Source organism: Pseudopipra pipra, chromosome 1 (assembly GCF_036250125.1).
Source record: "Pseudopipra pipra isolate bDixPip1 chromosome 1, bDixPip1.hap1, whole genome shotgun sequence".
In the NCBI taxonomy this organism is placed as follows: Eukaryota; Metazoa; Chordata; class Aves; order Passeriformes; family Pipridae; genus Pseudopipra; species Pseudopipra pipra.
Genome location: NC_087549.1, coordinates 59,063,112 through 59,085,288, shown reverse-complemented (window position 1 = coordinate 59,085,288; position 22,177 = coordinate 59,063,112). Strand labels below are relative to the sequence as shown.

Genomic DNA, 22,177 nt, shown 5'->3' with positions numbered 1-22,177 from the left:
GCCCTACAATCTGTTCTAAACATTCAAGGCACTTCTATTCTCAATTTTTCTTCAGGGATGTAGAAGAGGCATCTGTCTCCGAACACTTAAAATCTCCCAATATACATTTGTAAATTATTTATGCAAAATAACTCAGATAAATTTTCAGTAGGATTTACAGATGTCTGACAAAAATGTGATTTGCTTACACCTTTAAATAAAACATCATTGAAATATGGCATACATACCAACAAGGAAAACTGCTCCTTTTGTGTAAGAAATTAAGAAAGTTAGACTTGAAAGTAGTGGAGTTCTTAAAACAAATATTTAGCTTTAAAAAAGCTTTTAAGCATTTTGCTGAATGGGGACCCTGACATAACTTTGTACTGCATATTTTTGAACCTGTAGTCTGAAAAGTGCTAAATCTACAGAACACATTTTACCAAGACTTTCCATCACAAAGCTCTGTGTAAACACAGATTAATCCAGCTACCACATTGGGAACTCTGAAGTGTAAAGAAAGACTTGTTAAAGGCATCAAGAGTGGATTTAATGAGTCTGAGCTGGGCTTAAAAGGAAGAAGTTTCAGTCGGTAGCCCATGGAAATAAATCCTTTCCTGACCCAAGCGTATCAAGGGAAGAGATGATGGATGCCAGTGGGTCCTCACTGCTGTCTATGGGCAGCCTCCTCCCCAGCATACCAACAGAGTGAAGTTTGTAGAAATTAAACTGTTTATGGAGGTGACCTAGGACAATTTGATAATTTTTTCAACTTTTCAATCAACAGTGCATGGTTGTTTGCAAACATTCGATATGATCTGTTGCTAAATGCCGTGGGAAAAACATCCTCTTGCATTTCTACACTCCTCTGCTCCAGCCTCTGCTTATCGTCTTTCCTATGGCAATAGGAAAAACTTAAGGACTTATGGATATGACAGGGTGTAACTGAGACGTGGTAGCTAGAGGAGCCACTGGTCCCCAGAGTGAGGTGGGATGTGCTAATTAAATCAGATCTGTCAGTCCCTGCCCCTGCCAGGGACATCTGCTAGGGCTGCAGTAAGTGGCTGGTGCCCTCAACATCCAGGAGGACAAAAAAAGAACAAATCCATGGCAGGTTAATTTTCTAAATAAGGTTTTGTGGGTTTTTTTGGTTTTTTGTTTTTTTTTTTTCAGTTATTGGTATTCTTCTCTATTAGCAGAATCTCACAGCTCTGCTTAATCAGGAGTCATCCCTTGGATGCCCAATAAGTGAGATGTTAGCTTTTAAAAATACGATGAAAAAGTTTCACAAGAAAGCTATTCCCTGTTGATTGCTATAAATGCTGGAGGAAAGAGTGAGATGCTGGGAAAAGGCTCCTTGCAAGGCTCCAGGGGATCTCCTGCTGCCCAGAGGGGTGCCCACATGGATATGACCCAGTCATGGCTGCCTGGGCTTGGGTATCCCAAGGCATTTTCATGGCTGCCCTGTCCCACTTGCTGTGGAATAACCGCAGGCATTTTTTGTTCAGACTTGGCCCCAGAAATGGGCAAACTACCTTGACTGAAGCTTTTGGTAAAGGAGTGGCAAGGGGGAAATCAACTGATAACAGATGCTCATTGTGTAAAATTTAATTCCAAATTGTTAAAGAACTGTAAGCAGAACTTTTTCAGCTTTTATAGCTGGTGCTATCTCTTTGTATTCATCAAACAATAACTGCTAATTCTATGTGCCTTCTGTTCTCCCTGTACGCTCTTTGTTCTGTTCAAATTTCTAACAACACAGCAATGCCATCAAATTTGAAGTGCAGCATCTGGAGACAAAGAGAATGCCGTTAACGAATGATTTTAATGCAAATACCATGTTCGGGAGCTAATTGTGAAGTTCAATTACCTGAAAGATTGAAAACTGCTTGTCAAACAAACATCCTCACCAGGCCAGTACTTTTGAGGTGGAAATATCTCACTGTCCACAATACTTTGACTTACTCATCTGTCATTCATGAGGGAAGATGGATTACACTGCAGAAAAGCATTAAAATTAAGTGACTTGAATCCATAACTCCTGCTCATGGGCAGACCACAGACCCTTCTCCAGGCTCCTCTTTCATAATACCCCAGGGTCCCCAGGTACTGCTGTTCTGTGGCCTCTGCCACTGCCACTGCCAGCAATGCCATGGGGGATGGGGATGAAGACAGAGAAATACTGCCAGCTCAGGGCAGCTGCCTGCTCAGCAGGCTGTGCTTGCCAGGACTGCAGCTTTTGATGGACCACATCTGTAAGGGGCTTGCAGTCCAGTACTAATACCTCTGAGGTACCTGCTGGCTCACTTACAGGGCTAATGTTTTACAAGGAGAACATTATATTCAATTCATTAAATTTATTTTGATAGGCTCCGATTTCTCCATAATTAATTGATATAAATTAATTAATATAAACATTATAACTGGAAAATGCCATACTGCTTGAGGCCTCACCATGGCTTTTCTGACTAAGTTACCTGTCCTACACTGTGGCTGGTCTGCCTTTGACACTGAGGAATCTCAGAGGGTTTTAAAGATAACAATTGGTGTCTGAGAAGGTCTGGAAAGCCAAGGAAGTACAGACATCTCCTGTCAAATAGGAGCTAATCTGCTTACATAGGGCATGTTTGTAATTTCTGCAATGGTAAATATCATATACAGTTGAAAGAATGCTCTGATATAATAAGTTTTCCATGAAAACTCCAGGTGTAATTTTAGTAAAATTCAAATTTTAACAGAAGTGTCGAAAATATGTGCCATGTGAGCACACAGTTGCATGTGTTTATGCAATTGCCTCTGTTGAGTAGCAATATCTATGGAAATATGTGCATGATCGATTAACTGGGACCAGAAAATAATATGTATTTGTTTAGCATTGTACACTATCACGACATTTTTCAAACAGTAATGCATTTGGTATTTGCCATCTCAGGGCTACACTGGAAAAGCAGCCCGAAAAACCTGAAGATGTGAACTGAAAAGGCAAGGACTAAACTGCATTAAACAGTATTATGTGGACACTCTTAGCCAGAATGTCAGTGTCCTTAATTCAGTCTGCTTTAGTTCTCCTTGGAAATTAAATAAATTAAATTAAGGCAACTTTAGTTTTTTTAATTCTGAATGAGAATATTCAGACAAAAGTGTAAAGAAATTAAATATACACCCTAAAAGAACTTATTCACATGCATTTGCTTGGGGCTGCCTCCAGAAACCATGCTTAATTCACATGTGGAATTCAGGGAAGATTTTAAAGGCAGACACCTACAGCTCCTTTTCTCTTTTTTCCTCACCTTCTTTTCTCTCTGTGTTGCTGCCCAGAATCAGCAGATGTAAAGGTGTGTCTATTCCTCAACTCACTGCCATAACTAAAACGGGCATCATTTGCCACTGAGGTATTGATTTGGGGGAATTAAGTATATGATAGAGGGGTGGGTATCCAGCAGGGAAAATAAAATGTTTGCTTAGTATGCAATATCACTTTTTTTTTTCTTCCCCCAAAGAGACAAAACCGATGGGTTGTTTTACATTTGCAGTCAGACTACACTTGAGTAATTTCATAAGCAAAGAAATTAAGGAACAAAATGCCTAAGAGGTTTCCCCCATATTAAAAGCGTTTTCTACTCTGGCGAATAATTTTACAACCAGAGAAGGAAACAAAGACTTAAGAGGGGATGCAGCTTCGGTATCCAACATGGCAGTGAGCAGCTTAGCCACCAGATTGTCATAAGAAACATAGGCAGGATGGCCATGTGTCACCCACAATTCTGTGACCACATCTTACGGAGCCTCTCCTGGGACTCCCTCATACAGTGCTGATGGGATGCACCAAGCCAAGCACCAAGTACACAGACCTCTTTGGTTTTTTCAGGTATTACTTGTGAGAATTTTGTAAAACAGGTCATGTCATGGGGGTTATTTGCAGCTTCTGGGTCACAAGATAAGGAGCTCAGCCTGGAAGCAGGTTTTGCAGAGGGTGACTGTAAGGTAATTTTCTGATTAAGCTTATTCTTGGACAGCTGATCCTAGACAGGCCCCATACAAGTGAGGGCATGCTGGGGAACAAACAGGAGGGAAAAAAGGAAGAATTAATTAAAAAAATCTACATGCTTCACTTGAATTTTCTTTGAGGTGTGGGTTACTCTGATGCTAATGCAGGTCAATTACCCATACATCTGTCACCTTTACTGTTTTTCTTACCAATTCCTTGGATTATGGAAGAATATATTTATTTTTATGACTATGAGGGTACCAGCTACCATTGCCAATTCTGTTTGTTTCTCAAAGGAGCTGAAACTCTTAAGATGAAGTGCAGAAACTAGTTTGAAATTTGTTGCCTATGAATGTTGAATAAAAGTACTATGCTGATGTCAGGCATTCACAAGGTCCTTTTAAAATACTAAAATTTACTATATTCAGCATAAAATACAGTTTACATTAGAAACTTCAGTTTTCATGACTTGGAAACACAAGCAATGGGTCCTGAAACTGTGACAGCACAGATCCACAGCTATAGAGCTGTAACTGAAGTGCTCCAGGGAGCACTGGTCTGTGGGATAGTTTCTGAAAACTGATGAGAGGGAAAAATTGCTGAGGATAGAGAATGCTATCTTTTTATTAAAAATGTCTAGTAATTAAAACAGATAGGGAAATAATCACCTTTCTTTGCAGTTTCCTTTTTGTTTGAAGGCTTTCAAGCCAAACGTTCTGGCAGTGCAAAGCTGCCATTCTTTGTTGTCTAGGAAGGTGGTGCTAAACTACAAACTATGGCAAAAGCTTTGGGAGTGTGCATTCGCTGCAGCTAAAGGACTTGCTGATGGTTGTTACCTTTTCTTAAAATTCACAAAGACTTTAGAAAGAATGCTGTAGGCAGTCAAAAAAGGTAATTAATAGGTTTAGGATAATATTATTTATCATCTCCTGATAAAGTTCCCAGTTCAGTGTTAGGAAAGCTCAATCCTTTCTGTATCATCTCTTCCTTTTGTTACGTGAGGAGAATCAAGATCTGCTCTACATTTTGTGGCTTTTAGCCACACAGCCCACTATATTGTGATGTGTGTTCACACGGTGCTGTGGCTGCTGTTTGCATCATAAAAAGCTGCATCCAGCTCAGAGAAATGTATTTTATTGTTTGTATGCATAAATATTTCATACTGTCCTCAGGGGACGGGTTTTGTTCTGCTATGCATAAAACTCTTTGGTTTGTTGTTTTTTAATCTGAGCTTAAAAGTGAGCTACTGCTTCTTGGCACATTCTTTCTCAAGTCTAAAGAGCTTTTCACTAAAACCAGAAATTAATTGCAGTGCAGGCATGTGGGATATCTAGGAATACCAGCCTTGGGCTACTGGATACTTTGACCCTTCTTTATCAGCGCTAATATTATGAGTTTCCTATGAAACTTTCTGTATAATTGTGGATTTGAGGAATGGCCTGAGAGAAAGGTTAATAATGTTTGTTTCTTTAATGTCATGACATATTATGTAATAATTTCTTTACTCATCACTTTAATAGACAGAAGTGATAAAATCTTCTTCCTGGAAAAATGCTTTTGAGTACTGATTTGAAATGCATTTAGGAAATGTGCCCAAGGGTTTCCGAAAATCCAACCCTCTGGATTCCACAAACTTTTTTGTTCTGAGGGCTCCTGCCTACCTGCCAAGGCTGTCTGCAGCTTCAGTTCCTTATCTGATTCTCACAACATTCATTTGGGATAGGTGATTATGACAGTAAAGAGAAAGACAAAAATACTCACTCCAGGTCCAGAGAAGAGAAGGGTGATAGAATTTATCACAGAATCAGTATTTCCTGAGTCCCAGCCCTGTGCTTGTTACCCATTTGTGTGATGAAGAAAACATCTGTACCATTACTAACATGTCCTTATTTCTACTAAGTATTATTTCAGTGTGAAAGTATGCTTTTCATGTAACCCTGTACGATGTGGCAGTGATGTACAGGCAGTTCCAAAAATACCCATGTTATTTCTTGTCTTTAAAATCCTAGTGAGATCTGCATGGAGTTGCTGCAAAAAGCATGGCCTGAGGAACATGTGTGGTATGCAGAGGTCTAAAAGACCTGCCTGCAGCTGGCCTCCAGCAAACAGCCTCTTATTCCCAGGGAAGAGATGAATGACCCTTGATTTGGAGACAGGAACCTTCCCTGGGGCTCTAAGACTGAGTAGAATGTATTTTTAGAAAGCCATCAGATGTCTGCATTTGAAAGGTGGAGACTCCTGTGAGTACTACACAAGCAGGCACAGCAGCAGAACCCTTTATAGGTCATCACAATGACCTCAACATGGATATCTATGTGCTGGTTGCTTCTGAACTCTATCACAAGTTACAGCAATGTAACCACATCCGATTGGGCACACACAGCAAAAGAATTTAATGCTCTCACACAGCAAGACTGCTCACTGGTTATAGCACTACCTGCCAATGTTCATAGAAGTGTGCTAAATCTAAAAGCATTGACTTCAGTCCGTGGAATACATACTGATTTTCTTGACATTATGACAGCTTCATTTTTTAGAGTATTAGTTTTTCTTTGATTTTGTGTGTGTATGTGTTGATATTTATGTTGTGGTGGATAATTATTTTGGAGATGTCATGGAGGAACACTTTGCTTAGGAAGCATGGAGCCCGTCCTTCAGGAAGAGGGAGTCACTCTGTCACATCCCTCATGTGGGTGGTACAGCGTGATGGCCAGCCTATGGGTAAATGGGGCTGACTGTAACATCGGCAGTTGGTTTAGAATTAATGCTTTCAACATGAAAAATGCATGTTTTTACAAAACCACAAACCCCATATTCATATAACTTCCACTTTCAATTCCATCCCAAAGGCTGACAGCCACCAGTGAATGCACCACTATTTTTCTGGCCTTTACCATTGCAATGCAGGATGGAGCAATGGATTATCAAGAAGAAACTTCCATTACGATTCACTCAATACAGAAGAGATTAGAGTTGACTGGCTCTAATCTTACCACAAGTCACATCCTTTTGCTTATCTGATTTCTTTTTAATTCACCTTGAAATATTTGCCACTGAGAGATGTCTGAAGCTTTTGTACATGTCAGTCATTGAAGGTTTGGATGGCGTGCTGGATATCAGTCAAAAAGGTGTCAAATGGACCCATCAACCAGAAATCAACACTTGTTAGTTCCACGTGGCTTATGCGTATCACAGAGATTTCAGGAACATCACTGGAGACCAGCTCTGCAACATGACTTGGTCAGTAATGATAGGTGTCTGCTTTTGAATGGCCCCAGAAGCTGGTTTATTTTGATGTCATGTGAAAAGTTTTCAAGGTGAAGTACGTCATCATCATCATGGCTAGGCTTCGTGAATGAAGATTTGGGGAGGGCTCTACCCACGTTTGTTACAAGCACATTGATGGCTAAAAAGGCCAATATGAGACAGGCACATCTGGTTGCAAAAGGCACAGCAGAAAGCCTCCTTAGGTGGTATATTCTGCATTGTCTTTTCTCCTCAAGAGTGATCCTGCGTGCTTTCTCAAAAGCATCAGCAGCGTTACAGATGGTGTGTCTCCAGACCTCCCGATTGGAGGCCAGAGTAGACCAGTGATGTTGATCAGTATGGCCAAGGCTGAGATATTGTTTCAGGGAGTCCTTGTATCTTTTCTTTGGGGCTCCTCTCATGTGGCAGCCGGTGGTAAGTTCGCCATAAAGCAAGATCTTAGGAAGGCGGTGGTCCTTCATCCTTGAGAAGTGCCCTGCCCAGCTCAGCTGTGTTCTCAGCAACATGGCCTCAATACTTGTGACTGCTGCTTGTTCTAGAACAGATGTATTGGTCACATCATCTGACCAGTGGATGTTTAGGATTGTACGGAGGCAGCATTGATGGAAGCGTTCTAGGAGTCGCAGGTGGTGGCGGTAGATGACCCATGATTCAGATCCATATAAGAGAATAGACAACGCTATGGCTTTGTAAACATTGTAAACACAGTTTACTGAAGTACGTAGATAGGTATAATAATGTATACATAATATACAACATATATGCTCTACTTTATATATTTACAGTGTTCTTATGCATAGGCATATATATGTATAAGGGCAATGAAGCTGGTGAAAGGCCTAAAAAAGATAAGGGGTTGTGGGAGTTTAACTTTTATTCTGCAAAATTAAATATGGGTAAAGAAGAAACATGCAGACATGGAAGTTAGACCTAATATTTTGAAGGAAAAGAGAAATATATGCAGATTCTAGTGGCACTCCTCCCCCAAAAGATGTTAAGAGACATTCAGGGAAAACAGGTGTGAAGAATACAAAAAATCAGCACAGCGGGACATTTTTCACGTATATTTTCAGGCAAAAATGGTTGTGGCGTACTACAAGGCTTTTGATAGAAATCTGCTGTTTTAAATATTGAGATGTCTCAGCTATTTTTCTCCACCATTATCCTTAGCAGTATCAACACCTGAATATGGTAGCTTTGCAGCCAGAGGAGGAGAGACCATCTAGAGCTCGCCAGGTATCACACTAAAAGCAACTGGTGGCATTCTGCAAATCTACACTCCAACACTGGGATTTGACTTCATGTTATTAAAACACAGGATAATGCACGGTCCCAGACAGAGTACAACACAGCAATTCACTTCCAGCTCCTCTACGAAGGTTGTAGTAATGAAGCAAATCACATCTCAGGGAATATAGCCATGATTTAGTATGCATATAACTGTAATAAAATGTTGTTATGGCTGAGATTGTTATGTTTTTAATGGAAAAAAGAATTAGGATTGAAATTGAAAAACAACCCTGTTCCTATAAAGAGTGAAAACAAGCTTAGATAAAAGGTTAATAGAGTTAATTGTGGGGAGTCATACAAGGCAGCAGCTCATGCTAGAGAACGCAATTGTGATTCTGATAAAGGGGAATTGTAATTAAATAGAGGTTGGATAAACACGATTATCCTGGAAAGGTTTCCCAGGACAGTACCGGGAGGTTTTAAGATGCGGAGGCAGAAGCCTGCACATGATCTGAAGTAGAGACATCAGTGCCCATGCTGCTGCACTGGGCAACAACGGCAGCAAGAGGCAAGAATTTGAGTTAATTTTAAAGTTTATTCCACCTGTGACTGTAAACGCCAAGTGATCTCCCTGTCTTCATCTCAAACCCAAAGATTTCTCTTTCCTGCCGTTCCCCATTTCCACCCACATCCTCCTGAGGGGGGAGCAGCTCTGGGTGCTGGTCAAGGCTAACCTGCCACAAGGTGGCTCTGGGTGCATCCCTCTCCCAGGCACAAGGAAAAGGGTGTGTGTGTTCTCCTCACACTGCCGCCTCAGGCACAAGCCTGTACCAAAGTACATAAAGCAAACTTTTATGTAGATTGGTAAATGTTTGTAGTTGCCATAAATGGCATCTAAAACTGACATTTTCTATTAGGTTAAATTACCCAATACTTTCTTTGAGGTGTACTGCGTCATGTCCTTTATGCAGATAATTATAAGTTAACTTACTATGCTTTTTCCATACCTGACATTATTTTTTACATGGATATTAAAATGAAATGCAGTAGTTTGATACTGAACACTAAGAGGCTTTCCACACTGAACTGTTTTACTGAAACAGGTATATGTGCTTAATATTTTTCTTTGCTGAGTTGAAAACGTTCCACAATAATGTACAGGAGATGAAGGGAATCGTATATTCCTCCTAGGACAACCATACGACTTCCAAAAAAGCTTTTTTTTTTTTCTTTTGTTTCCTCTTAATTGCAAAATATTTTTGCCACATTTTCAAGTGTAGCAAAAACTTTTACTAAATATCATTAAGAAAATATACTCAATTTGAATACAGGATGGTATTAATTCACATTTTTCTATAATTCCTTTAGATTACTTTACATAACACATCATAGAATCATAGAATCATAGAATCATAGAATCATCAGGGTTGGAAGGGACCTCTGAGATCAAGTGCAACACTTGATCCCCTACCACCATGGTTACTAGACCATGGCACTAAGTGCCACATCCAGTCTCATCTTAAAAACCTCCAGGGATGGAAAATCCACCACTTCCCTGGGCAGCCCATTCCAATGTCTGACCACCCTCTCTGTAAAGAATTTCTTTCTAATATCTGACCTAAACCTCCCCTGGCACAGCTTAAGACCACGTCCTCTTGTCTTATTGATAGTTGCCTGGGAGAAGAGACCAACCCCCACCTGGCTACAACCTCCTTTCAGGGAGTTGTAGAGAGTGATGAGGTCTCCCCTGAGCCTCCTCTTCTCCAGGCTGAACAACCCCAGCTCCCTCAGCTTCTCCTCATAGGACTTGTGCTCGAGTCCCTTCACCAGCCTTGTTGCTCTTCTCTGGACTTGCTCCAGGACCTCAATATCCTTCCTGAACTGAGGGGCCCAGAGCTGGACACAGTACTCCTGGAGTGGCCTCACCAGCACTGAGTCTAGGGGAAGAATCACTTCCCTGGTTCTGCTGGCCACACTGTTCCTGATCCAGGCCAGGATGCCATTGGCCTTCTTGGCCACCTGGGCACACTGTTGGCTCACATTCAGCTTCCTGTCAATCCGAACTCCCAGGTCCCTTTCTGCCTGGCTGCTCTCCAGCCACTCTGCCCTCAGCCTGTAGCGCTGCAGGGGGTTGTTGTGACCAAAGTGCAGGACCCAGCACTTGGCCTTGTTGAACCTCATCCCACTGGAATCACCCCAACTCTCCAGCCTGTTCAGGTCCCTCTGCAGAGCCCTCCTGCCTTCCATCTGATCAACACTCCCTCCCAACTTAGTGTCATCTGCAAATTTGCTGATGGTGGACTCAATCCACTCACCTAAATCATTGATAAAGATATTAAACAGAACTGGGCCCAACACTGATCCCTGGGGGACACCACTAGTGATCGGCCGCCAACTGGATGCAGCCCTGTTCACCATCACTCTCAGGGCCCGACCCTCCAGCCAGTTCCTAACCCAGCACAGAGTGCCCCTGTCCAGGCCGTGGGCTGCCAGCTTTTTCAGGAGAATGCTGTGGGAGACGGTGTCGAAGGCTTTGCTGACGTCCAGGTGGACACACCCACAGCCTTCCCCTCATCCACCAGGTGGGTCATCTGATCATAAAAGGAGATCTGGTTGGTCAGACAGGACCTGCCCTTCCTAAACCCATGCTGGCTGGGTCTGATCCCTAGTCCATCCTGCAGGTGCTGTGTGACTGCACTGAGGATGATCTGCTCCATACAGAATAAAACCCCCTGAAAGCTTCATAAGAACAACTATCAAATACTTATGCTGTTCAATTATTTATAGTATAGTTTCAAATCACTGTATATCATAATGATATCCATTCCCAGCTGCCTAAGGAGAATTTCTACTAGTGTTCTATTATTCTGCATTCTGAGCAAGTGAACATCTCTCTAGGGACTAAGCTTTTTTTTTTCCCTGAAAAAGAGGAGGAAGATCTTTTTGTTTTCAAATTCCTATTTTTCTAGTGCCAACTGTATTTCGATCTCCAAGCAGACTTCACAACCCAATATAGAGAGGCCAGTTATGAGCCCTTACTGTCATTTCTAAGGTTGCTCCTTCAAACTTTTTTCCCTTTATACTTTTTCCCCAGTCTCTGTGCTTGCCTTATGTATTTCCATCAGCTTACAGGCCACAATGAATCCTAAAAGTGGGCTTTGACTCAATATGTGTCTTCAATGTTTTTTAGATGTAACCTGTAACAGGTTAGGTTGCTGATAATTTACGCATTGGAACAATCCCACGAGCATTAGAATGGATAGCACCCCTTGTGATAGTGAATGAGACTGAGTAAACTGAAATGAATTGTGAAAACCCCCAGCATACCTTCTCTGGCTTTTTATTTCTGCAGTTGGCATGCGATACAATAATTGTCTTACTCACATTCCTGTCTTCTCTGCTTGTTGAGTTTTTTCAAGTTTCTTGTTATAAGACATGCATTTATTTGCAACCATTTCCAAGATGATGACTCTATTGCCTAAATCAATCGTTTAACTTGAATTCCATGATGGAAATATTTAGGTATCCAGATCATTTTTAAACTCAGTCATGCACAACACCACTTTTCCTTCCCAGTCTAAGATTACGTTTTCTTTGCAAGATCTTCTGTTTACTGAAGCTTAGTGAAAGAGTAATAATTTTTGATATTTTAAAGTTTTCATTAATTTCCTGAAGGGATATTTCTTTTTGTCACTATACAGCAGGTATACACAGGACTTAGACTCAAACAGAGTTCAGAAAAATAACATAGTAATATTATTATTCCCACTAACCAGCTCTCAGGATGTTGGCTGCCTACACTATATACACAAGTTTTGTCATCCACAAAAATGAGTGCAGAGACAGGAAAGTTAAGACCAAATTGTACATATGCCTTAAATACATTTTGAGTAGTCTGCCACAAGAGTTTCTGGAAAAACAACATTTCACTGGTGAGTGACATATTTTCATTTCCTAAAGGAGAAGGGGGTTTAGAGCATATACAATTTTATTAATTCTGCAACAATCAAAACTGAACTCTGGAAAATGTGTTTAATTTCCATGAAAATGTCATTGTTTTGGCTCTGACTCACTGGCAATGATTTTTCCCCCCCCACCACTTTAGTAACAATAACATGACACTTCTACATCAGAAATAACTGGCATACACTGTAATTCTGTGTTTTCCCAGAGAAAAAGAAGAAAGACCTTTAAAAAGGAAACACTGAAATGGTTACTGCTTGTGTTTACTGACAAGTGAAGGTGAACCTTCCAGTTACTTTGCTGTCTCCCATTCCATCATCCAGTGAGAGGATGGAACACTGACCTGCTTACCATACAGAAGGATCTCTGCATGGCTTACTGGTAGCACAGCAATCCACTGAAGCAGGGGCAGCTTTATAAGGAACAATTGAGGCTGTTTTGAGAATTAGGACAGGGGTGTTCTCAAACATGATGTTTAAACTCAGTGAATGCAGCTGTTCCCCTCCAGTGGAAACTACCAGGTAAACTGGTACTGCAGAAGAGATCAATGTTCTGTATTCCAGATGTCTTGCTGGACTCATCTTACCTAATTTTGATTATGGTGTTTCCATATATTTGCTTGCATGAAACAGGATTTAAGGAAGTTTTTTAAGCCAGCCTGGTCCATAGGGACCAACAGAACTTCAGCCTCAGAAGGAATATGGAAAGAAGTAACCAGTTCCCACAAGACTTGTTAGCAAAAACTGTTTAACTTCTTTTTCTGCAGCCAAACTACGTATGTATAAAACTTTAATACTCTTGAAAATCTCGTGGGGCTTAAATAATCTTGCTGGTGATAGGTATCTAGCTAGGAGGAGAATGATAAATGAAGCTATGAAGTTCTTTTTTTCCTTCACTGAAGAGATGCTCCTAGAAAAAGGATTAGCAAAAGCTTTCCGTCACTGAGATAGGAAAGTATTTAAGCCTTGTATTTGTCATTTGTTCAAATTAAGAACACTAATATATCTAAGCTTGGGTAAAGGTGTATTTCTTCTGCTACTTTTATCTTCATTTTATCAAGTATATTGTCAGCTTTTTCATAATGCAGGAGAAGTGATGTCCTTTAGAGTCATGTCCTCCATCCAAGAAATAAGAAGAAAAGCATCCTGGTATATCTACTTAGCTAGCCAGGTGATGCAGGCAGTAAAAGAAAATCATGAGCAGCACCTTATGGATGAAGAACATTCCCTGATAAGTAACAGTTCTAGACATAGACAAGGTGGGAAAGAGAGAAGTTTAAATGGAATGTTGTGTTTTTCAAAACATTTTGAAGGTAACAGTATTTAGAGCTTGATAGTTTTCTTAAAGAGACACCAATGAATATATTAACTACCATTTAGCTTCATGAACATTTTATATGTGTATGCCCCTATCTCTTACTGTTGCATTTTGGTGTCAGGGCTTGAAAAGAAAGTATGGTGAAGTCCACTACTTCCTGAACACATTAGTTACTATATAGAAAAGGCAGCTTTATAGCAAATACCAAATGTTCTCCTGAAATTACAAGAGAACACTTTTAGAGATAGAATTGTCTTCCATAAATGTGGCTTATTGCCAACAGGAGAGTAATGAGCACTGCATGGTAAAAAGACCATCTATATTATACAATTCATCCAGGGGCACAGCCCGTGTCACCAATTATAAGTATCTCAATATCAGAAGTTAATTATAGATACTGGGGTCTTTCTCTCTTTTCTCTGTGGGGGTGACGATCCTGAGGGAGGTGGCCAAGAGAAAAAGCGACTGTCAAGTACTACAGTTCCCCTTGTCTATGACTGACTTTTAGACAACCATGACAAGGTTTGTAACGCAACTTCAGCAAAGAGGGACGACTGAAAGCATCCTGAAAGGGCTCTGCACCCCTTCCCATGAGGGGGTAGACTGACTGACTTGCTATATTCACTGAATCACAGAATCATTAGATTGGAAAATATGCCCAAGATCACACCTTTGATCCAACACCACTATGTCAACTAAACCACAGCACTAAGTGCCACATCCAGGTATTTCCTGAACACTTCCAGGGACAGTGGCTCCACCGCCTCCCTGGGCAGTCCGTTTCAATGCCTGACCACCCTTTCAGTGAAGAAATTTTTCCTGATGTCCAACCCAAACCTCCTCTGGCACTGTTTGAGGCCATTTCCTCTTGTCCTGTCACTACTTGCCTGCCTCACCTTGCTACAACCACGTATGTATGGCAAACACTGGAAGGAGCATATGGTGCTGATGTTCTGTGTGGTGTTAATTTATTTAGAAGATATGAATACTAAAGCCTTTATCTTCAGCTGTTTATCATGGCTGTGTGCCTCCACTCCTCCTACCCTTACATGCTTTTGGGCTAGATCCGTTTTGCATCACTAACATTCTTATTTTACCTTCTGACCTACAAAGGCATCCAGAATGAAAACAGTAGAGTTTGTCTACAGTTAAAATACCACTTTCTTTATTGCAGTGGTAGTGGGAAATCCAAGCAAAGGAAGACAAAAAACTTCCCATCCAAACCTAAAAACTTGGAAGACTCAGTATTTGGGTGCGCAGAAGTATTATCCAGCATCAATTTATTATGAGCCATTGCTTTTCTATGTCAAGACTATCTGCCATAAATGATAGCTCTACTATATTTCATTGTTTTCACTTTAAATCCTGTATCTGTTATTACCAAAAGTCCCTAATGGATGCCCTGAGAGGCTACTTCCTGTAACACAACCCCAAAGCTGGGAGACACAATCAAGAACACCAAACAATTCACGTTGTAGACTGGCTACCCCAGTATTATCCAGCACTCAATGAGACAAGGCAGCAACTTTGATCGTTGGCTATCTGTTGTCTTCTATGACAATGGTTCTTCTCGGATAGGTGTCAACGTCCACAATTATGTAGCGGACCTCAAATCTTCCTGTTTCAGGATTCTGTAAGGAAAACAATTTCAGGCTGTTTTTTTCTCTTTGGCAGTTTAAGTTCAAGATTAAGCTTGCCAGCTATATTTAGCAATTGTACATACCTCTTTGACTTCCACATGGACTGTTCCCTGTTTCCCTGATTCAGTGCCCTCAATATAGAACTTCAAACGCATATGTTTCAATCCGTCCTTTATGTATTCAATGTGACTAAAAACAGCAAAACAAAACAAAAACCCAACCACCCAGCAAGGATACATATTATATGCCAGTTAAGACTTCAAATTTAAACTTACTTAGAGGAGTTGCTTACTCATTTTGTAAGAAAGTGTATTCCGATGGAGTCCTTATGCTACCATGGATTCCTTCTCTACTGCTCTTCCCAAGCTTTACTGTGAGTGCCTAAGGACTAGTGGAGTTAGAAGAGCTAATTAGCTGTTAAGGATTAAGAGACGGAATGCTTAAATGTTCTCACCCCAATCCTCCCCTAAAAACTCAAAAGCAATCCAGTAGCTGAAGACTCTGGAATTTCCTTGTATTTCTTCTAAAGAACCCTGGGATTCAGAGCCATCCCCTAGAAAAGGATGCCCACATCACCAAGACTACCAGGGTTTTTTTTAGGCACTTAAACTAAGTTAACAAGTCAAAACACACAAAGCATGCTTTGTCAACTTAAGTACTGGGCTGATTAAATCACATCAAAACAGTTAATTACGTGCTTTACTTAGTTTGGCAATAATTTTATTCTGTTGAAGTTGTATAACTCTGGCATTGATATCAGATCTACAATCCAAATGCTGATATTTAGACTGGAGTTGGTTTATGTGCATGTATTAGATAAATAGAAGGGTCCCATTCCTTTTGAAGTGACCATTTTCAGAAGCTAACGGTCAAATGAGAGTTCTGGTGTGAAATTATGTTTCCTACTGAAATTACTAACTGCTGCATTCTACCAAGCTCTTATTTCCATCAGTCATACTCAGGTACACACTGTGAATTCAGTTTAAGGCGACATGATGGGTTAGAGAGAACAAAGATGAATGAAGAGCCTTACTGTGGTAAATTCACATTTAAGGTGTTCATACACAAAAAAAATCCCTGTACATTTTTGAGACATTGAAGGTCATCCTTATACTGCTGGTGCAAACTCTACAATCTTACACAGTTCTCAGCTCAAAAATTTATTTAAAATACTAGACATTCAAAATGATGGCAATGAAAAATCAGGAAAGCTGATTCATAATACATTTACTTATCTACATAGTTCATTTTACAGAGTGGTGCTTAAAATGTCTGTCCATATTCATTTCATTTAGCAGCTCTGCTTTAAACACTTTTTCACAGAGGCTGGTGAAGAGATAAAACTTCAACTAGTAAAAGTCAAAAAAACCCCAACCTCGATTTTATGGTTCGTGTATTGGGGGTTATGTGTCTCATCCTATATGAAACCTCATTGAACATATTCCAGTCAAAGAACTCAATAAAGGCAAAGCACAGAGGATTTATGTTTTGTAAGAAATAGTTCTGTTGTTTTTCTCAAAAAGAGAGTAATAAATAGACACACTGATGAAAGCTTTAGGTGAGAGATGTTCTGTTAAATACACAATAGAGATGTGGCCTCAAGAAAAAAAAGCAATATAAGGAATGGGCAGCCAGCTCAGAACAGTTTCAGACTGTAAACTTCAGTCAGATTCCTGTTCTCCACACGCATGTCTAGGCCTCTTTACTACTCTCTTCAGACTCCACCTGGTTTTTGGAGAGACCAGCTCTACGTTTGCCATGATGACCATTGCTTGTTTTGAGGCACTCAGAATTGGCATTTTATTGTACTTACTGGTATATGCCACACAAGAGGTAGTGCAAAAAACTTGTATGTTCACTCAGAAGTGACAGGGTATGTCACATACAGTTCTTCAATATAGATCTAATTTGTGACCCAAAATGTCTTTACTGTGCAAAAACTACTGTCTGTATGGGAAAACACCAAAGGGTACCTGACATGCTGTCGTCTTCCTCTTCTTGTTGCCTCCCCATAACCTTTAATAGAGTCACCAAAAGCACCAATTACCTACAAAAGAAGAGACTAGAATTGTCAGAAGGTATCACATACAAACGGATATTCCGGTATCAGCTCACACCCCTGCTAGGAATGCATTTTCTTTTAACAAAATGCCCTTTCTGAGTCTAGAAGAGTTTATGAAAGAAAACAGTGTTAAGGAAAATTCCTCGGTATTCCACTCCTTTACAGTCAAATATCAAACATTTAAAATAAATCCTACTAATATCTTCCATTTCACAGAATATTCTGAGTTGAAAGAGACCCACGAGGATCACTGAGTCCAATTCTTAAGTGAATGGCCCATTATGGGTATCAAATCTGTGACCTTGGTGTTATCAGCACCACGCGCTAAGGAACTGAGCTAATCTTTTACTGTCCTCTGAGATGAAGATGTGTAAACCGACATTTTGTGTAAAAAGGAAAAAAAAAGCATGAAATATTTGTTCATGTCTCCTCCAAGAGAATATTTCAAAGTTTAAAATGCAAATGCATTCCCCTTCGCATTATCTAAAAAACACTACTGCTGAAGAAATTCAGGGTTTTTTTCAAATCTATAGCGCCAGAGCAGATTAACCTAGTTTTAAACTTACTTTAAAGTTGGTTAGAAAGGGAGGGTAGATTTTACTGTGCAAGTACTGGCGAGAAGTTTTAATTCTACAAACTTGTTCCAAAGCAGTCATCATTTTTTTTCTAGTGACAACTTGTCACTTCATTTCTAGGTTATCCTCAGTGGCATCTGAAGCAACCTTTTTTGAAAGCTATTGCATGCATTTCTTGTTTTGCCTGAAGTAGTGGTTTTTAGAATCTAGTTTTAGATTGATTTTTCTTTACATCTAGCTATGATGACCGTGTGATCCCATGACTGTTCTGCATCTCTTTTCCTGTTAGCCACGGGAAGACTAACCGGAGGAAGAGTTTACATTTCTGGGTATATATCTTTTCAGTGTTTCACAGAATGACAGAACCATAGTGAAGTGTCACAACAGAATAACTGTGCTGAGAAAAGGCAGCAGGCTAGATTTATAGAACTTAAGAGGGACCAGTTGCTTCTGTGGCCTGCAGAACTCCTTAAGTACTACATGTAGCAGGTACTCAGGTACATCTGTAAGACTTTCTGCATGTAGGCACAAGCACGTGCTCTGAAGGGCAGACTGTATTTGCATCAGTTTTTGTGCTGTGGCACACTCACTTGGCTTCCAGCAGGCTAATTCACGCAGGCTCAATGCTTGCATTGACCTGTCCTAACACAGTTCGAAGCTGACCCACCTCTGGCCAGTTAAAAGCACCAGAAGATCTTCTAAGCACCACATGGCTTTTCCCATAGCTTGGCTTGTGAGATTCCTTGCAAAAACTTTTGACTTGAAAAGAGACAGTAACTAATGAGAAACACAAACTTATGACTAAAGTCCAAAAACCAACCTGAGGATGAGATCTGCATTTCTCCAAGGCATCTCCATAGATCTTATTTGGACTAGAAGAAGAGAATAGCTCTTTAAAAATCACGTAGAACAAACCACCTGTAACAGAAATAACAGTAAATGGAATGAAAACTTACCAAACCTGACGGAATTTATAAAAAGTGTCTTCTGATAAAGAATGTAATCATAAAAAATAACCTGTAACACCAATTCCAACAAGCACCACAATAAAATAGGTAAAGTCTCTTCCAGCTTCTTTCACTGAAATAAGACAGAAAACAACACAGAAGTTACAACCTTGGATAACAAAACTTGCATAGCTTTCTTATGTAAATGCTCTTCTATTAGTCTGCAGCTCAAATAACATTTTGGCAGGAGAAAAAATTCCAGTAACAGTTTCCATAATGTCTCATCACTATAAGCAAGAGACCATGGAACATCTCTTATATTGTACAAGACATGTTTATATCTCTGTGTTAAGCCTTATTATTTACTCTTTTCCTACTACATGATTTCAAGATCCAAAAAAAGCACTTACTGCTATCTTTTTGGGTACATGAGAGCTACATTTTTTAAGAACTAATGAGGTATTTAGCACCTAAACCCAAAATCATTGCAATTGTTATGCACAGAATGGGAAAAGTAAAAATACAAAAGTTTATAAATTGCACACTCTGAAAATAACAGATTTTATTAATTACTAATCAAGAGAACAATAAAAAGGAGGAATATTAGACCAAAATATGTGTTTTATTTATTAATATCTTTAACTACTGTTTATCTGATTTAGTTTTTATCTATCAGGTTTGATCTAAAGTATTAGTAAAATTGTAAGTATACACTCCAAAAAAAGTCACAAGAGATTCTCTGTTTCAAAATATTTTTTGAGAACTTGAAAAGAGATTACTAATCTTTTAAAGTGATAATGTGTGCCTTTCAGTTAAGCTCAAGTTACCGAGGAAACTTTAATAATCATTTCTCCTGCAGTCTCCTACTCAGATGAAGGCATTTTTCATAAACCATTTCAAAGCACCTAGAATTTCTGAGTCTAATTATGTAGCAATCACTTTTCACTGAAGTGAATGACACCATCCAAAGTGACGGCAGTCCGATAAAGAAACTAGTATCACACACACAGCTTTGACAGCAGCCCCATAAAGAAACTAGTATCACAGACAGAGCTGCAACATTTTTGCTGGAGGTGAACTTGTTTCAGCAGCCGTGAGACAGGCTGCATGTCCCTGACGTGATCTGAACACTAAATCAACAGGCTGTTTGGAAGAAGCCACACTTTGTTCTGGTTGCGCTATGCATACACTGAAAGGTACCAACTGCTCAAACAGTACGCTGTGAAAAGAAACCGGCTTGGTAGTTTTCAGAGATTCGATGTGTTGTGGGTTTTTTTCAAATACTTGTGTTTTGGGACTACAAAACCAGAGCTGCAGCACGAACTTGTCTCCGCAACAGCCTCTCTGAGCAGCGCACAGCATCCTCCTCACTGTGACTGCCGCTCGCCTTACCTTTCTGAGCAGCCGACAGCAGCGTTTCCTCGTTCTGCGCCCTTTGCACGGACACATCTTTGCTATTTTCGCCAGGTTTTTCAGCTCTCAGCCCTCCCGCCTGCGTCCCGATACTTTGCCGGGCGGGCCGGAGCAGCAGCGGGGGCTGGTGCCGCCACCTCAGGCAGGACGCGGTTCCCATCCCCGCCCCGGTCCCCGTCCCCAGCAGCGCCCATCCGCGGGGGGCGAGCAGCCACCTCCCCAGGCATGTCCGCCCGAGTGAGGCGGGCAGCATCCCGGGCACGGCTCCCCGCCGGCTTCACGGCGGCACGGTGGGGGCAGCCGAGCCGAAAGGAAAGTTCCTGCCGCTCGCCGCGCTCTCCCGGGGGACCCTCGGGGAAGAGCCAGGGCAGCCTCCCGCCCCGAGCGGCAGGTCGGGAGCCCCACTGAGCCTTTACCGCCGACAGCCGCCACTCGCCATTGCCCCGGCGGAAATGTTTGGGACGGCGAGCGGCAGCGGCGAGCCCTGGGAGCGGTAGTTTGGGCGGGCTCCCTCTCCCGCCCGCCGCCGGGAGCGGCTCCCAGCGAGGTCACTACAGCGCCCGCCATGCCCAGCGCCGCCGCAGCCACAGCACAACCGCGTCTGTGGGGGGAGCCGCCGTCTCGCTTAAGGGGGCTCGGGGAGGCTGCTCGGAGCGTTCTTTTTATGTATGTTTTTCTTGGTCTGGCACACACAGGTGTGTAAAAGCGCTGCAGTTGACGTTTGCACGAATGGAGACCGGAAGAGACCAACGTTATGTCGTTCAACAAGACCCAAGTGCCGTGTCCTACAACAAGTGCCCGGGACACAACAACCCCAGGCAGGGGTAGAGGCTGGGGGCGGAAAATGATTTGGGGTTGCTAGTCAGGCGACTGAAAAGAGCCAACAGTGTGCCATGTGGTGAAAAAAGCCAATACCATCCTGGCTTGAATCAGAAATAGTGCAGCCAGCAGGACTAGGGAAATGATTTTCTCCCTCTGTAGTTGGCACCGATGAGGCTCACGTCGAGTTACTGTGTCCAGTTCTGGGCCCCCCAGTTCAGGAAGGACATTGAGGTGCTGGAGTGTGTCCAGAGAAGGGCAACAGAGCTGGTGAAGGGTCTGGAGCACATGCTCTATGAGGAGAGGCTGAGGGAGCTGGGTAGTTTAGTCTGGAGGAGGCTCAGGGGGAACCTTATTGCTCTCCACAACTACCTGACAGGAGGTTGTAGCCAGGTGGGGTTGGCCTCTTCCTCCACAGGCAGCCAGTGATAGGACAAGAGGACATAATCTCCAGCTGTGCAAGTGGACGTTTAGGTTGGACATCAGGAAGAATTTCTTCACAGAAAGGATGATTAGACATTGAAATGGGCTACCCAGGGAGGCGGTGGAGTCACCGTCCCTGCAAGTCTTCAAGAAAAGACTGGATGTTGCACTTAGTGCCATGGTCTAGTTGACATGGTCGTGTTTGGTCATAGGTTGGAATCAATTGATCCTGTGATTCCGAGCGCCGAGAACACCGCCCTCCGGCTTCCTACGACTGGCGCGGAGCTCACCGTGGGGCGGGGGGGGGAGGGGGTGACACAGCAGCAGGCGCTGCGCCTGCCCCGGGCTTTAAAGCTTTCCGCCTCCCCCGAGGCTGCGCTCCCGGGCTCCGCCTTCTTCGGGCTAGCGCCGTCCCGCCCCGCGGCGGCCCGTGGGAGGAGACAGCGCCCCTCCTACCATCGCTCCCTCACTCCCTCCCTCCCTCCCCGCTGGCGGTGCGAAGCCGACATTTTGGGGCGGCTCAGCGGCCATGGCGACGGGCCGGGGCAGGTAAC

The 22,177-nt window shown here is 41.9% G+C and overlaps 2 protein-coding genes across 7 annotated transcripts in view; one reads left to right on the top strand and one right to left on the bottom strand.

Moving 5' to 3' along the window:
- Positions 1-14,991: 14,991 nt before the first annotated feature.
- TIMM21 (translocase of inner mitochondrial membrane 21) lies at positions 14,992-20,855 on the bottom strand. Its single transcript, XM_064658123.1, has 6 exons — positions 20,361-20,855; positions 19,039-19,101; positions 18,842-18,939; positions 17,358-17,431; positions 15,468-15,573; positions 14,992-15,375 (listed from the first exon to the last, which is right to left on the bottom strand). Exons 1-6 carry the CDS (start codon positions 20,632-20,634, stop codon positions 15,283-15,285), a joined length of 708 nt encoding a protein of 235 aa, XP_064514193.1. The 5' UTR covers positions 20,635-20,855; the 3' UTR covers positions 14,992-15,282.
- A 75-nt stretch (positions 20,856-20,930) lies between these two features.
- Positions 20,931-22,177, top strand: part of FBXO15 (F-box protein 15) — a 93,881-nt gene continuing 92,634 nt past the window's right edge. For 2 of the 6 annotated variants that reach the window (XM_064658050.1, XM_064658043.1), the window contains exon 1: positions 21,962-22,172. In XM_064658050.1, coding sequence (XP_064514120.1) covers positions 22,153-22,172 — 20 coding nt within the window. In that variant the 5' untranslated portion in view covers positions 21,962-22,152. Of the gene's footprint in view, positions 21,077-21,268; positions 21,594-21,961; positions 22,173-22,177 lie in introns of those variants that run through there. The other 4 variants (XM_064658059.1, XM_064658036.1, XM_064658094.1 and 1 more) reach the window with 4 other exon arrangements.

Coding starts and splice junctions, on each gene's coding strand:
- TIMM21 (XM_064658123.1), bottom strand. CDS start 20,634: ATGCTGCCCGCCTCACTCGGGCGGACATGCCTGGGGAGGTGGCTGCTC. Junction 17,432..18,841: donor AATGCAGATCTCATCCTCAG/GTTGGTTTTTGG, acceptor CTTCTTTTGTAG/GTAATTGGTGCTTTTGGTGA. Junction 15,376..15,467: donor TCCATGTGGAAGTCAAAGAG/GTATGTACAATT, acceptor TTTTCCTTACAG/AATCCTGAAACAGGAAGATT.